At 35.7% G+C, this 12,245-nt stretch overlaps 1 protein-coding gene across 1 annotated transcript in view; it reads right to left on the bottom strand.

Moving 5' to 3' along the window:
- Positions 1-1,734: 1,734 nt before the first annotated feature.
- Positions 1,735-12,245, bottom strand: part of Cpa3 (carboxypeptidase A3) — a 48,687-nt gene continuing 38,176 nt past the window's right edge. The window contains exons 10-11 of the mRNA XM_050125741.1: positions 8,456-8,540; positions 1,735-2,107 (exon numbers count right to left, since the gene is read on the bottom strand). Of these exons, the coding sequence (XP_049981698.1) occupies positions 1,920-2,107; positions 8,456-8,540 (273 nt within the window). The 3' untranslated portion in view covers positions 1,735-1,919. The remainder of the gene's footprint in view (positions 2,108-8,455; positions 8,541-12,245) is intronic.

Genomic DNA, 12,245 nt, shown 5'->3' with positions numbered 1-12,245 from the left:
AATATATGAACTTGCTTTGTGGGAGCCTAGCCTGTTTGGATGCTCACCTTCCTGGACCTGGATAGAAGTTCGAGGACCTTGGACTTCCCAGGGCAGGGAATCTGGACTGCTCTTCATTCTCGAGAGGGAGGGAGAATGGAGTGGAGGGGAGGGAGAGAGGGGAAGGAGAGTGGGGGGACGGAGTGATGTGTGGGAGGAGGGGGAGGGAAATGGGAAACGGGGAGGAGACGGATTTTTTTTTTTAAATTTTAATGTTTAATAAAATTTAAAAAGAAAAAAAAAATGCTGGATGACAAATCATACCCCAGGTCGAGGGATGTAACTAAGTATACTTGTCACAGCAGTCATGTTCAAGGGGTCCTCTCTCCGAGTGGTTGAAGCACATACGGAATGTGTGATCCCTATTCTTGGTTACCAATTTGACTACCTCTGACATTAACTAACACCAAAAAAAAAAAAAAAAAAAAAAAGGAGGGCATACTTCTAGGGATTTTTGCTTGATTTGAAATAGAGAGATCCACCTCTAATCCAGATCTATGATTGTGGGTCCTGGTGAGTTGCAGGTCTGGAGACCTTTTACTCTTTGTTGTTACTCATCAAATAGCTGCATATTGCCCAACTCTGTGTTTGACTTAAATTTGTAGTGATCATTAGATAAAACCCTTTAAGGATTTGAGCTTCCACCATCCTAGAGGGTACGAATATCCTAAGGTATTATATGAAGCCCGCAACAGAGAATTTTATGCTGTGCTCTGTACTGATGAGCTGAGTCCTACAAACACTTTTAAAGAAACACCAAAATTTGTTACTTTTTTGTTTTATTTCTAGAAAAATCTTATGAAATTGTTACCATATTAGGATGTTGTGTTTGGGACAAACAAAATTTGTGTTCTTTTTCCACGGTCACTAACATTTGGCTCCCGAATAGACTTTGTCTTTAATTGAGCTTTGCGGTTTTGTATCAATATAATCTAAGGGTGTCTTCTCTCTCTCTCTCTCTCTCTCTCTCTCTCTCTCTCTCTCTCTCTCTCTCTCTCTCTCTCTCTCTCTAGTCCTTCCCTTGGTCTACATGACTTTTGGTCACCAACTAGCATTGGCTTATTGACTGGCCTTCTTTGTATGAACTGGGAGGGCAAACTATCTCAGCTGTGTTTATAAATTGCCAAATGGTGTTGTGGAAGGAATTTTTCTATGAATGCTGCAGATTAGATTAAGGTATTTTTAGTTAAATGAACACTGTACTGAAGGAAACAGGATTGCTTGCTTAAAACTCTGAAATTCATCTCTCCATGAATTATCTTATCCCTACCATTGTTCTTTGCCATTTTGAAGATATGAACAATGTTCACTTCTATCAGAAAAATATATATTTGAAAGGCAAATTATGTATTTGAAAATTGAGAATACAGTTTCCTGACATCATATTGAAGAACCATTGACATCAATATTTGTTAGATTTTTATGGCTAACAAATAAAACTATTGTAAGACTATCAAGATGGTTAGACTATTAAGACTAGTTAAGAAATCCTGGGAACTTAGTTTATTAAAACCAGAGGATGCCTTTGTAAAGCATCAGAATGTAATCTGTTTTCATTTTGTTAGCACATGGCATGAAGGGATTCAATCAGATTCTGGAGAAACAATGTTTTCATTTCTTTCCCATGCTCACTACATATCGCTTCAGAGTATTTAAACTGTGTTTATTATAAGGCTAAAAAAGAAGAAGAAACATAGTTCAATGCATTTACTCAAAGTTATATTGTTTTGGTGCTATTGGAAGTAAATAAGAACATGAAGAAATCAATGCAGGACTTCATGAGCAAGGAGAGGATGGATTCAGGTGATGCAGAAGTTTGCCTTTTCAGGGAAAGCTTCCCTGAAAGGATTAATTGTACATTCCAAACCAAAGGCAATTCATTAGGAAGATTGCTTGAGGATATACTTAGCAATAAATTTTACGCAAAGCATGGTTTCCTTGCATGTTGGCTTTATCTGGGATTCTGGAAGAAGAAAACCAAATTTGCCTTTATCACGGAGCTCAAAGGCAAATGTGTGCTTGATGCCTGCTTTGTAAGCCCAGTCTAAAGAAGAACCTGATGTTGGATCTGCAAAACAGAATCAGTAAATATTTTATTAGAGGCAAGATTATTGTTTGAAGACATGGAGATTGTTGATGCAGAAGAGATGGCTCAGTTGGTAAAGTATTTGCAGTTTAAAGATTAAGTCCTGAACTTGAATTCTCAGCACCCATAAGAAAGTCAGATATGGTGGCTCATGCCTGTAATGACAGTATGTTGATAGGATCCCCATCCCATCAACCATAGGATTGGTTGACCATCCAGTTTCGCCAGCTGGTGAGTTTCAGTTTCTATGAGTGGCCTTGTCTCAAAAAAATAAAGTATAAAACAATAGAGAAAGAAACCCAGTGTTGGCTTCTGGCCTCCAAACTCAATACACAGACACACACACGCACACACGTACACACACACACACAAACATACACACTCAAAATTGCATGTGTAAAATTAACAATAAAAGTATTTATATGTATGGGTAATTGCAGTAATGTCAAAATAGTGTAAGCAGTACAGAAAGCACTTACAATCTACCATATATTTTAAATATGTACCACATTCAAAACTTTTAAATTTTTCTTTCCTTTATTACTTTAAAAATTAGTGTTAATATATAAAGTGATTTCATTATGAAATTTTAATATATATCTGCCCTTATAACTTTTTCACACTTTTGATATCTTGTCATTTATGCTCTCAGAGAAAATCATTTAGAGTTATAAGACCAAGAATATTCAAGTTAGTTACTTTAAGGATATATTTAATACTCTAATTTTAAATTTTATATCAATTTTTTGAAACTTTACTAAAGTTGTTATTGGAAAAATGCTTAAAGATATAAACATCTATAGAGAGGTTTCTCTCAATGTATATGTGTGTATATATTTACAATATGTATGAAACTGCATGCTAACTATAGATGCATACACATACAACATACTGTAAGTGCATGTATGTATTTTCCTTTATGTAATGCAATAGTACTTTCGTGTGTGAAATCACTGATGTTTTATGATACACTTAATTGATAACAATATTTTAAGTTTGGAAAAGAAGGATTTAAAGATTTTATAAAGAAAGAAGGGATATTTGAGTGGGAAGGGTTACAGTTTAATTATTCAGTAGCTACTTATGGTCACTCATATGCCCAATAGACTCTACATGGTCTGAGCACAGTAATGAATCTATCTAATTCCAATAGTACAGAGATTTAAACAAGAGCATGGTGTGAGGCCAGTGTGGGATACATTGTAAGGCCTTACCTCAAACAGATAAATAAACAATGCCCAAAACAAACTTAAAACAAAAACACACTACCTAGCTAACCAAAACAAACCCAGAACAATACATTTATTTGTCCAAGAGAGGGCAGGCAATACAGGGCTACCAAGGTGACTTGTGGTTTCAGGATCTTGTAATTTAAAGGAGAGACATAAGGGTAAATACCTTAGAGCAGAGCACAGCTGTAATTGCCACAGGAAAGGAGGACTACTTGGTAAAGATTTGAAAGAGAAGCAATGTTGTGCTTGATGAGCAGGACTCATACTCAGACATGTCAAATTCCACTTTCATTATGCAGAACATATTAGGGAACTAAAGAAAGAGAAATATAGAAAGAGGTGGAAGTAGAGAAAGACATCATTCTGGCAGATGAATACCAACAGTGAAAAATCTAGGCGCATTTTAGGGACCTGTGAGGTCGGTTTGGGCTGGAGTTAAATAAGCAGTGAGTGGGAAATTTTGTAAATCTTATAGGTTCAGACTGGTTTTTGAGAAGCAATAGGCACTTTCATATTCTTTATACTATATGCAATAAAAAGCCTTGGTGAGAAAGTCTAGACAGCAAAATGGTAGGCACCATGAAGTGAAAAGCAGAGAGAGCTAGAATAGAGACAACATTCCAGGAATAGCAATGGGGTAATAAATAGCCTAATTTGATAAAACTATCTAAAATTTCGATCTATGTAGTGGGGAAAATCTGTATTGCTAACAAAAATTGGGTGAAGTAAGGAAATGGGAGGACCAAAGAAGAGAAAGGAGGTGGCATTTGGACTTATTAAGGAGACATTCGGGAAGGATGCTGGGGAAGTTAAACTGTTACTAACCAAGTGTTATGTGCAGAGGTGATGCATATATACTTAGGATTATTTCCTTGTTGGAGGATGGATCTCTGGTTTTTCTCTGATACTATCTGATATTTAACATAACTTCCTCTTTCATTTTGCTTAATTTTTATCCTTTTTATTTCAAGAAGTCTATATAGTTAGATTACAAATCAGCTTTTTATTGTTTTTATTCAGCTATATAATTTTCTCTGCATCCCTCCCTTCCTTAGCCTTTTCTTCTACTCTCTCCCATGCTCCCAATTTATTCAGATCATGTCTTTTTCAACTTCACATATACATTAGATCCATGTGTGCCTCTCTTAAGGTTCTCTTTATTGTCTAGATCCTTTGGGATTATGAATTGGGGACTTTTTTTGCCTTATGTCTAAAAGCCACTTATGAGTGGCTTTACATAAAATACATATAATATTTATATTTCTGGGTATGGGTTCCCTCACTCAATATGATGTTTTCTTGATCTATCTATATGCCTGAAAATTTTAAGATGCCATTTTTTTCTGCTGTGTAGTACTTCATTGTGTAAATGTACTATATTTTCCTTATTCATTCTTTGGTTGAGGGGTATTTAGGTTATTTCCAGGTTCTGTCCATGACAAATAATGCTGCTATGAATATAGTTGAGCACATGTCCTTGTGGTATGACATGTAGCAGGATAAAAGATTAACTCAAAAAATCAGTAGCTCTCCTTTACACAGATGATAAATGGACTGAGAAAGAAATTAGAGAAATATCACCCTTCATAATAGCCACAAATAAAATATCTTGGAATAACTCTAACCAAATAAGTGGAAGACCTATATGACAAGAAGTTTAAATCTTTGAAGAAAGAAATTGAAGAAGACACTGGAAAGTGGAAAGATCTCCCATGCTCTTGGGTAGATAGAATTAACATAGTAAAAATGGCAGTCTTACCAAAAGCAGTCTACAGATTCAATCCATTGCCCTTCAAAAGCAATCTACATACAGATTCAAAGCAATCCCCATCAAAATTCCAGCAAAATTCTTCACAGATCTTGAAAGAACAACAATCAACTTCATATGGAAACAACAACAACAAAACCAGAATAGTCAAAACAATCCTGTACCATTAAAGAACTACTGGAGGCATCACAATCCCCAACTTCAAACTCTTCTATAGCGCTACAGTGCTGAAAACAGCCTGGTATTGGCATAAGAACAGACAGGAGTACCAATGTAACCGAATATCAGTCCACACACCTATGAACACCTGATTTTTGACAGAGGAGCAGAAAATATAAAATGGAAAAAAAGCATATTCAACAAATGGTGCTGGCATAACTGGATATCAACATGTAGAAGAATGAAAATAGATCCATATCTATTGCCATGCACAAAACTCAAGTTCAAATGTATCAAAGACCTCAGCATAAAACCAACCACACTGAGCCTCATAGAAGAGAAAGTGGAAAGTATACTTGAACACAATGTCACAGGAGAACACTTCTTAAATATGACCCCAGTAGCACAAACATTGAGACAAACAACTAATAAATGGGTCCTTCTGAAATGAGAAGCTTCTGTAAAGCAAAGGACATGGTCAACAAGACGAAATGGCAGCCTACAGAATGGGAAAATATCTTCACCAACCCCACATCAGGCAGAGGTATGATCTTCAAAATATACAAAGAACTCAAGAAATTTTCCATCAAAAGAACAAATAATCCAATAAAAAACAGGGTACAAACCTGAACAGAAAGCTCTCAATAGAGGAATCTAAAATGGCTGAAAGACATTTAAGAAAATGTCCAACATCCTTAGTCATCAGAGAAATGAAAATCAAAAACAACTCTGAGATTCCCTCTTACACCTGTAAGAATGGCCAAGATCAAAAACTGATAACTTATGCTGGGGAGGATATGGGGTAAAGGGAACACTCCACCATTGCTGGTGGGAATGCAAAATGGTACAGCCGCTTTGGAATAGAAAATTAAGAAACAACTTACCAGAAAACCTAGAAATAAGTTTCTTATAGATGACACATTGATAATAAAAGTGAATTATCTTGAGTTTTTATACAATAAATTTTGGAGGAAATAATAGTTTTTGATTCAATCATGGGGACGTGTTATTATATTATGTATGAAGATATGCATATGTCTCTATTATCTACTAACCTATCTGTTCTCTCTACTCCCAGTCTACTATTCTTTCCTCCTGCACTTCTCAGCCTTTTTCTGTTATTATTTCCTTTGTATTTAGAAAGATTCCTTTAGCAGTTATTTAAAGGTAGATCTGAAGGTAACAAGTTCTCTGTTTCCTATGTCTATTTCCCCCTTTGCTCAATTTAGTACCTAAGTTTGCCAGTTCTTTCTTTTCAGCATCTGAAATTACATTGTTCTTTTTGATCTTCATGGTTGCAATGGAAAACAGTCAAATAAATATTTTTGGGTAAGTCATAACACACTTGGCTTTGAAGAAGTGTATAGGAATCAGTTCTAGTTTCATGTCCTACATTTATGGTAAGGTTAGGGGCTATGAAGTGATAACTAAAATACTTTCATCAACTTATAACTATAACTCCTTTTAATTTTTCTTTATATTGAAAACAGATTTTTTTCTCATGTAATATATCCTGATTATGTTTTTCCCTCTCTATACTCTTCCCATTTCCTTCCCAATTCCCCTTCCATTTGGATCTACTTCCTTTCTGTCTCCCATTAGAAAACAGACAGGCTTCTAGGGGATAATAATAGATAAAATATAATAAGATAAAATAAAATCAACACATTGGAATTGGACAAGAGAAATAGTGAAAAAAGCCCTAGAGAAGGCACAAGACTCAGAATTTTAACACTCAGTGATTCCATAAAATTATTAAGCTGGAAGCGATAATGTAAATGCAGAAGACCTGGTGCAGACCCATGCAGGTCCTGCCCATGCTTCTTGAGTCTTTGTGATTTCATATAAGCTATGCCTGTGTAATTTAGAGGACATTGGTTTTTTTGGTGTCCTCCTTCCCTTCTGGCTCTTACACTCTTCTTGCCCTCTCTTCCACAGTGTTTCCTGAGCCCTGAGGGGAACAGTTTGATGGAGACATCCTAGCAACTATAACTCCTGCTATAAGACGAAAAATTACTTTGATACACAGAGTTTGAAAAAAATAAAATAATGTTTTGATTGTTCATTTTATTAGTTGAAAATAAGAAAGCTTATTTTCACAAATAAGTCACAAAAGCCAAATAAGGAAAGTCATATGCACAGCAGTGAGGACTTTGGTTTTGTTATAACTTAACTTTGTAATTCCCTTGCCAGTCTTTGTAACTGGGAGGTAATATTTGCTCATGGTTTGGTGTGTTTTGTGAGGATTAATTTAGATCATGAGAATTAAGTGCTGAGCCTAGTGGTTAGCAAATTAGTTGGCAAACAATTACAAATGATACTTAGAACACATTCTGAGACTTGCCAAGCTATTTCCTCCTGTTTTTGAGAATGGAGGTTTATATGAACATAGCTATGCTCATTTTTAACTTATTGTCTGTGGCTGCATTTGAATTATAATTCTCCAGTTGAGTAGTCTCAACAGAGCCTATTCTGGTATTAAAGTAAAAACAAATAGCTGACCTTGTGGAAAGTTCATTGATTCCACGTAGAAAGAATAAAAGATAAGAAAGTTCTGTATGGCTAAGCAACTAAGTAAAAAGCCAATAGCAATGAAAGTTTATAATATTTTTTACATGTGTATAATATTAAAGAATTAGAAATTGTAGTGAGGATCTAAATAAAAGAAGAGAACTCAAACCTTACCAACTCCTTTCCTACTATACCACACATATGCATTTACCTGTAACAGGAAGAATGAATCATAGGGAAAAGAGATTATGAGTCAACACACGCACATCCATAGATTAAGGGGAAGACATTACTAGAATTGTGACAAGAACAAAGGAGAGAAGAATCAATTAAGTAGATGGAACTCGATGTTGCCTCTGCCCCAATTAATTCTTGTTTTGATTAAACATTATGTTGTGGAACAGAACAGTAGATGAAGTAAGCTATACATTTCTATTGATTTAATAGTTTATCTTAATTTTATAGGTTTGTAGAAGTTCATTGCGATTTGTTTCACAAACTGTCCTAACGCAGAAGACAGGCAATCCTGCCTTTCAGGTGCACATATAATGTAGAACCTCTTGCAACAGCTGGAATTTATAATCTACAAATTTGATAACTTTATTTACTAATAACATAGACATAGATAAACAACCATAGTAAATGAGAGGTAAAACTTACACATTATTGATGCTATTGGACCATAGGTGTAACGGGTTTCATATCTAGTTGAGAGAACATCAGTTGCAATTCTTGAGACCTTTAACTAGGGAGAAAAGTGAGATTGGATTACAGAATACTATATGAATACATTTTTTGGAGTTAAAAACTAATTTTATAGGTTATTTAGTACTGGAAGTTCAAAATAATGTAAATGACTAGGTAAGAATATTATCAAAGTGCAATCAATCAATTATATGGAATAATGTTGTATTTTATCTCTTTCTCTTTATTCTTTCAAAAAATAGTTTAAAGATTTATTTATGTAAGCATATAAATGTTTGAATGTTTTGCCTATATGTATGTATGAGCATCACACTGGTGCCTGGTGCCCATGGAGGTCAGAAGAGAGTAACTCGTGTGAGAGGGCCTTCTGTCTGTGTGTTGCTTTTATTGGTTAATGAATAAGGAACTCCTTTGAGCCTATGGCAGGGAAGACAGAACTAGGCAGGGAAAGCTAGGCTGTATGCTGGGAGAAAGAAGGGCAGAGTTAGAGAGTAGCCATGGAGCCACCGAAGACAGATGCTGGGAACTTTAGCCAGGAAGCCACAGATGCGTGGTGATACACAAATTAATAGAAATGGGTTATAATAATATGTAAGAGTTAGCCAATAAGAAGTTAGCACTACCAAGCAATAATTGAGTTAATATGGTTTCTGTGTGATTATTTTGGGTCTAGGCTAGCCAGGCAGCTGGGAACCAACAAGCAGTTCTCCTCCAACATGTAACTGAAATTACAGATGGTTGTGAGCTACCATGTGGGTGCTGGGACTCAAACTCTGATCATCGTCAAAAACAAGTGCTCTATACAGAGAAACCATCCTTTTAGCCTGGTGTGTCCTTTCTTTCAGATTCTCTTTTGAATTCATATATTCAAAAATTATTTTCTTCCATCCCTTTCCCTGTAATAAGTCCATTATTGATACAAAACTACTTGTGTAATAGAAGAAATGTAGTTAATTCATTTTTTAACTCTTCATTGACTAAACCTGTATGTGTCATGCATGTGTGGGAAATTAATATAGAATACTGCATAATAGCCAGACAATTGACCACTGAACTGCATCTCTAGTATAGCTTACTTATCATTAAAATGGTCCTGTTATACTAGGGTTTCTCTGGTCATGGCACTTATTCATATTTAATCAGTTGTTTGTGGTAGGAAAGTAATTGTTGAAATGAATGCCAATGAACACAGTATTTAATATATTTGAACTCCGAATGAATGCTTTCCATTGCTATGTATAAATGTATTTGATTAAGGAATTTATTTTACTTAATATATAAATAAATATGCTGCTGTGTAAAAACTTTCAATTTACTCAGAAAGACTTGCTATGTATATCTGTGTGCATTTTAATCCCTACCTTCCTTTCTGTCATATCTGCAACCGCCTTGCTGTACCTGCACAAATTAAATAACTTATGGCTTCAGTTTCTTAGATTGGATCACACGCTACAGTGCAGTTACAGAATACTAATGTATTTTCTTCATGTATAGATGGAATTAATGGTTGCTTGAATCTCAGATTTAGCTAATATTAAATGCCACTGTAAAGAATACAATTCATTTTTAATTAAATGCATGCTAAAATTTAGAAAGATGTAAACAAACATATTAAGCAATGTCTGTACTATGGTTATAAATGATCACAAGAGAATCTAATAGTTTTGACTAACTGGAATTCATTTTGTTTTACATGCAGTTTTACTGTTGTGCATCAAAACCATGCTCATTCATGTTGTGCAGTCCTTCAAGATTTTCTTTGACTTTCTCCAAAAGCAGTGCTCCTTTATGTTCTATATAGACTCACTGACAAAAATGAATAAATAAAATGTAATAAAATTTTTAATTAAAAAAGAATACAATTAAGTGATGTTGAGATAAAAATTATGACCCAATCACTTTCATAAAGTATAATTTGTGATCCTAAAGAAGCTAAATAAGAAGGTGAACCCAAAGAAAAACATATAGTTATTATCCCTGCTATGGGAAATAGACAAGATAGATGGGCAAAAAATTGGGATCTTGGGGGTGGGGTGGGATGGGGGTAAGGGGAAATGGGGAGAGAAAAGTGAGAAAGAGAGGTTGGGGGGGAACTTGGGGAAACGGGATGATTGGGGATAAAACAAGGTTGGATAGAGGAGCAGGGAATCACATAACTTAATTAAGGGAACTGCCTTAGGGTTGGTAAGAGACATGAACATAGAGTGGCTCCTAGGTGCCCAGGGCAATGTCCCCAGTTAGTTCCTTGGGCAGCTGACGATAGGGAACCTGAAATGGCCCTATCCTATAGCCATATTGATGAATATCTTGCATATCACCATAGAACCTTCATCTGGCGATGGATGGAGATAGAGACAGAGACCCACACTTGAGCATCGGACTAAGCTCCCAAAGTCCCAATGAGGAGCAGAAGGAAAGAGAATATGAGCAAAGAAGTCAGGACCACGAGGGGTGCACCCACCCACGGAGACAGTGGGGTTGATCTATTGTGAGCTCACCAAGGCCAGCTGGACTGTGACTGAAAAAGCATGGGATAAAACCGGACTCTCTGAACATGGCGGACAATGAGGGCTGATGAGAAGCCAAGGACAATGGCATGGGGTTTTGTTCCTACTTCATGTTCTGGCTTTGTGGGAGCCTAGCCAGTTTGGATGTTCACCTTCCTAGACCTGGATGGAGGGGAGAAGACCCTGGACTTTCCACAGGGCAGGGAACCCTGACTGCTCTTCGGACTGGAGAGGGAGGGGAAGAGGAGTGGGGGGAGGGGGAGGGGGCGGGAGGCTGGGAGGAAGCAGGAATTTTTTTTTCAATAAAAAAAAAATTATGACCCAAATTTCTCCTAGGTTGTTTTGAAATGTCTGAGCCACAGCATTAACTATGTCTCTAGCTACTATGTAATTTGGGACACCAGAACTTGTATGCTGCCCATATTTTCTTCTACAGTAATTCAAGAGTTACCTATGTGTGCAGATTAACTATGTGATCATGGTGTTCTTCCTAAAGCTTATATGATCAAAATAAGATGCAGAGAAAGAAAAATAATAGTAAGTGGATCACTGAATTGAAATGATATCATATTCTTACTGACAGAGCACTATAATATTCTTGTGTTTTCTATATAGCAGAAGAATTTATTTTTTCAGATTATTAATAAAGAAAATTGTCTTGGATCTCTTTCTGTCTGGTGTCCGGAGGTTAGAACTAGTTGTCTCTGCTGCTCAATTAGGCTTTTACCTTGCATGGTTTTATAGTATAGCCCAAAGAAAGTATTAAATACTATTGTATTAGAATTCTATTTTACTGCATATATTAGAATTCTATATCTAGATTATTCAATATTAGAATTCTATTCTGGTTGGTCTAGATTCCTTTTCCTTATAAAAATTTTCTTATAATCACATATAATATTTTATTGTGTTTATAACTATCAAACAAAATATTTAAAGATTTAACTATAGAGTAAACTTCACTAGCCCTAATTTTTTGGTATTTAAAATGTGAGGTCTTGGTATGGTGGCAAAAGTGTATTTCTAGGATTTGGGAAGCTGAGGCAGGGTAGATGGTGAGTGTAAGTTGAGGCTGGGTCACATATTGAATTCAAGGCCAGTCTGAATCACATACTAAGACCTTGTTTCAAAACAACCAACCAAACAAAGTGAAACCATTTCAGCATACCTCAAAGCTGTTAAAAAATAGATTCAAAGTTAATGATGGTGTAAATGTACACACGCATATGTGTGTATAT

This window comes from Alexandromys fortis, unplaced genomic scaffold (genome assembly GCF_014885135.2).
Source record: "Alexandromys fortis isolate MF-2015 unplaced genomic scaffold, M_Fortis_MF-2015_v1.1 scaffold_184, whole genome shotgun sequence".
NCBI classification, from domain to species: Eukaryota; Metazoa; Chordata; class Mammalia; order Rodentia; family Cricetidae; genus Alexandromys; species Alexandromys fortis.
The sequence above is the reverse complement of the archived record's forward strand: the minus strand, read 5'-3'. Positions and strand labels throughout refer to the sequence as shown.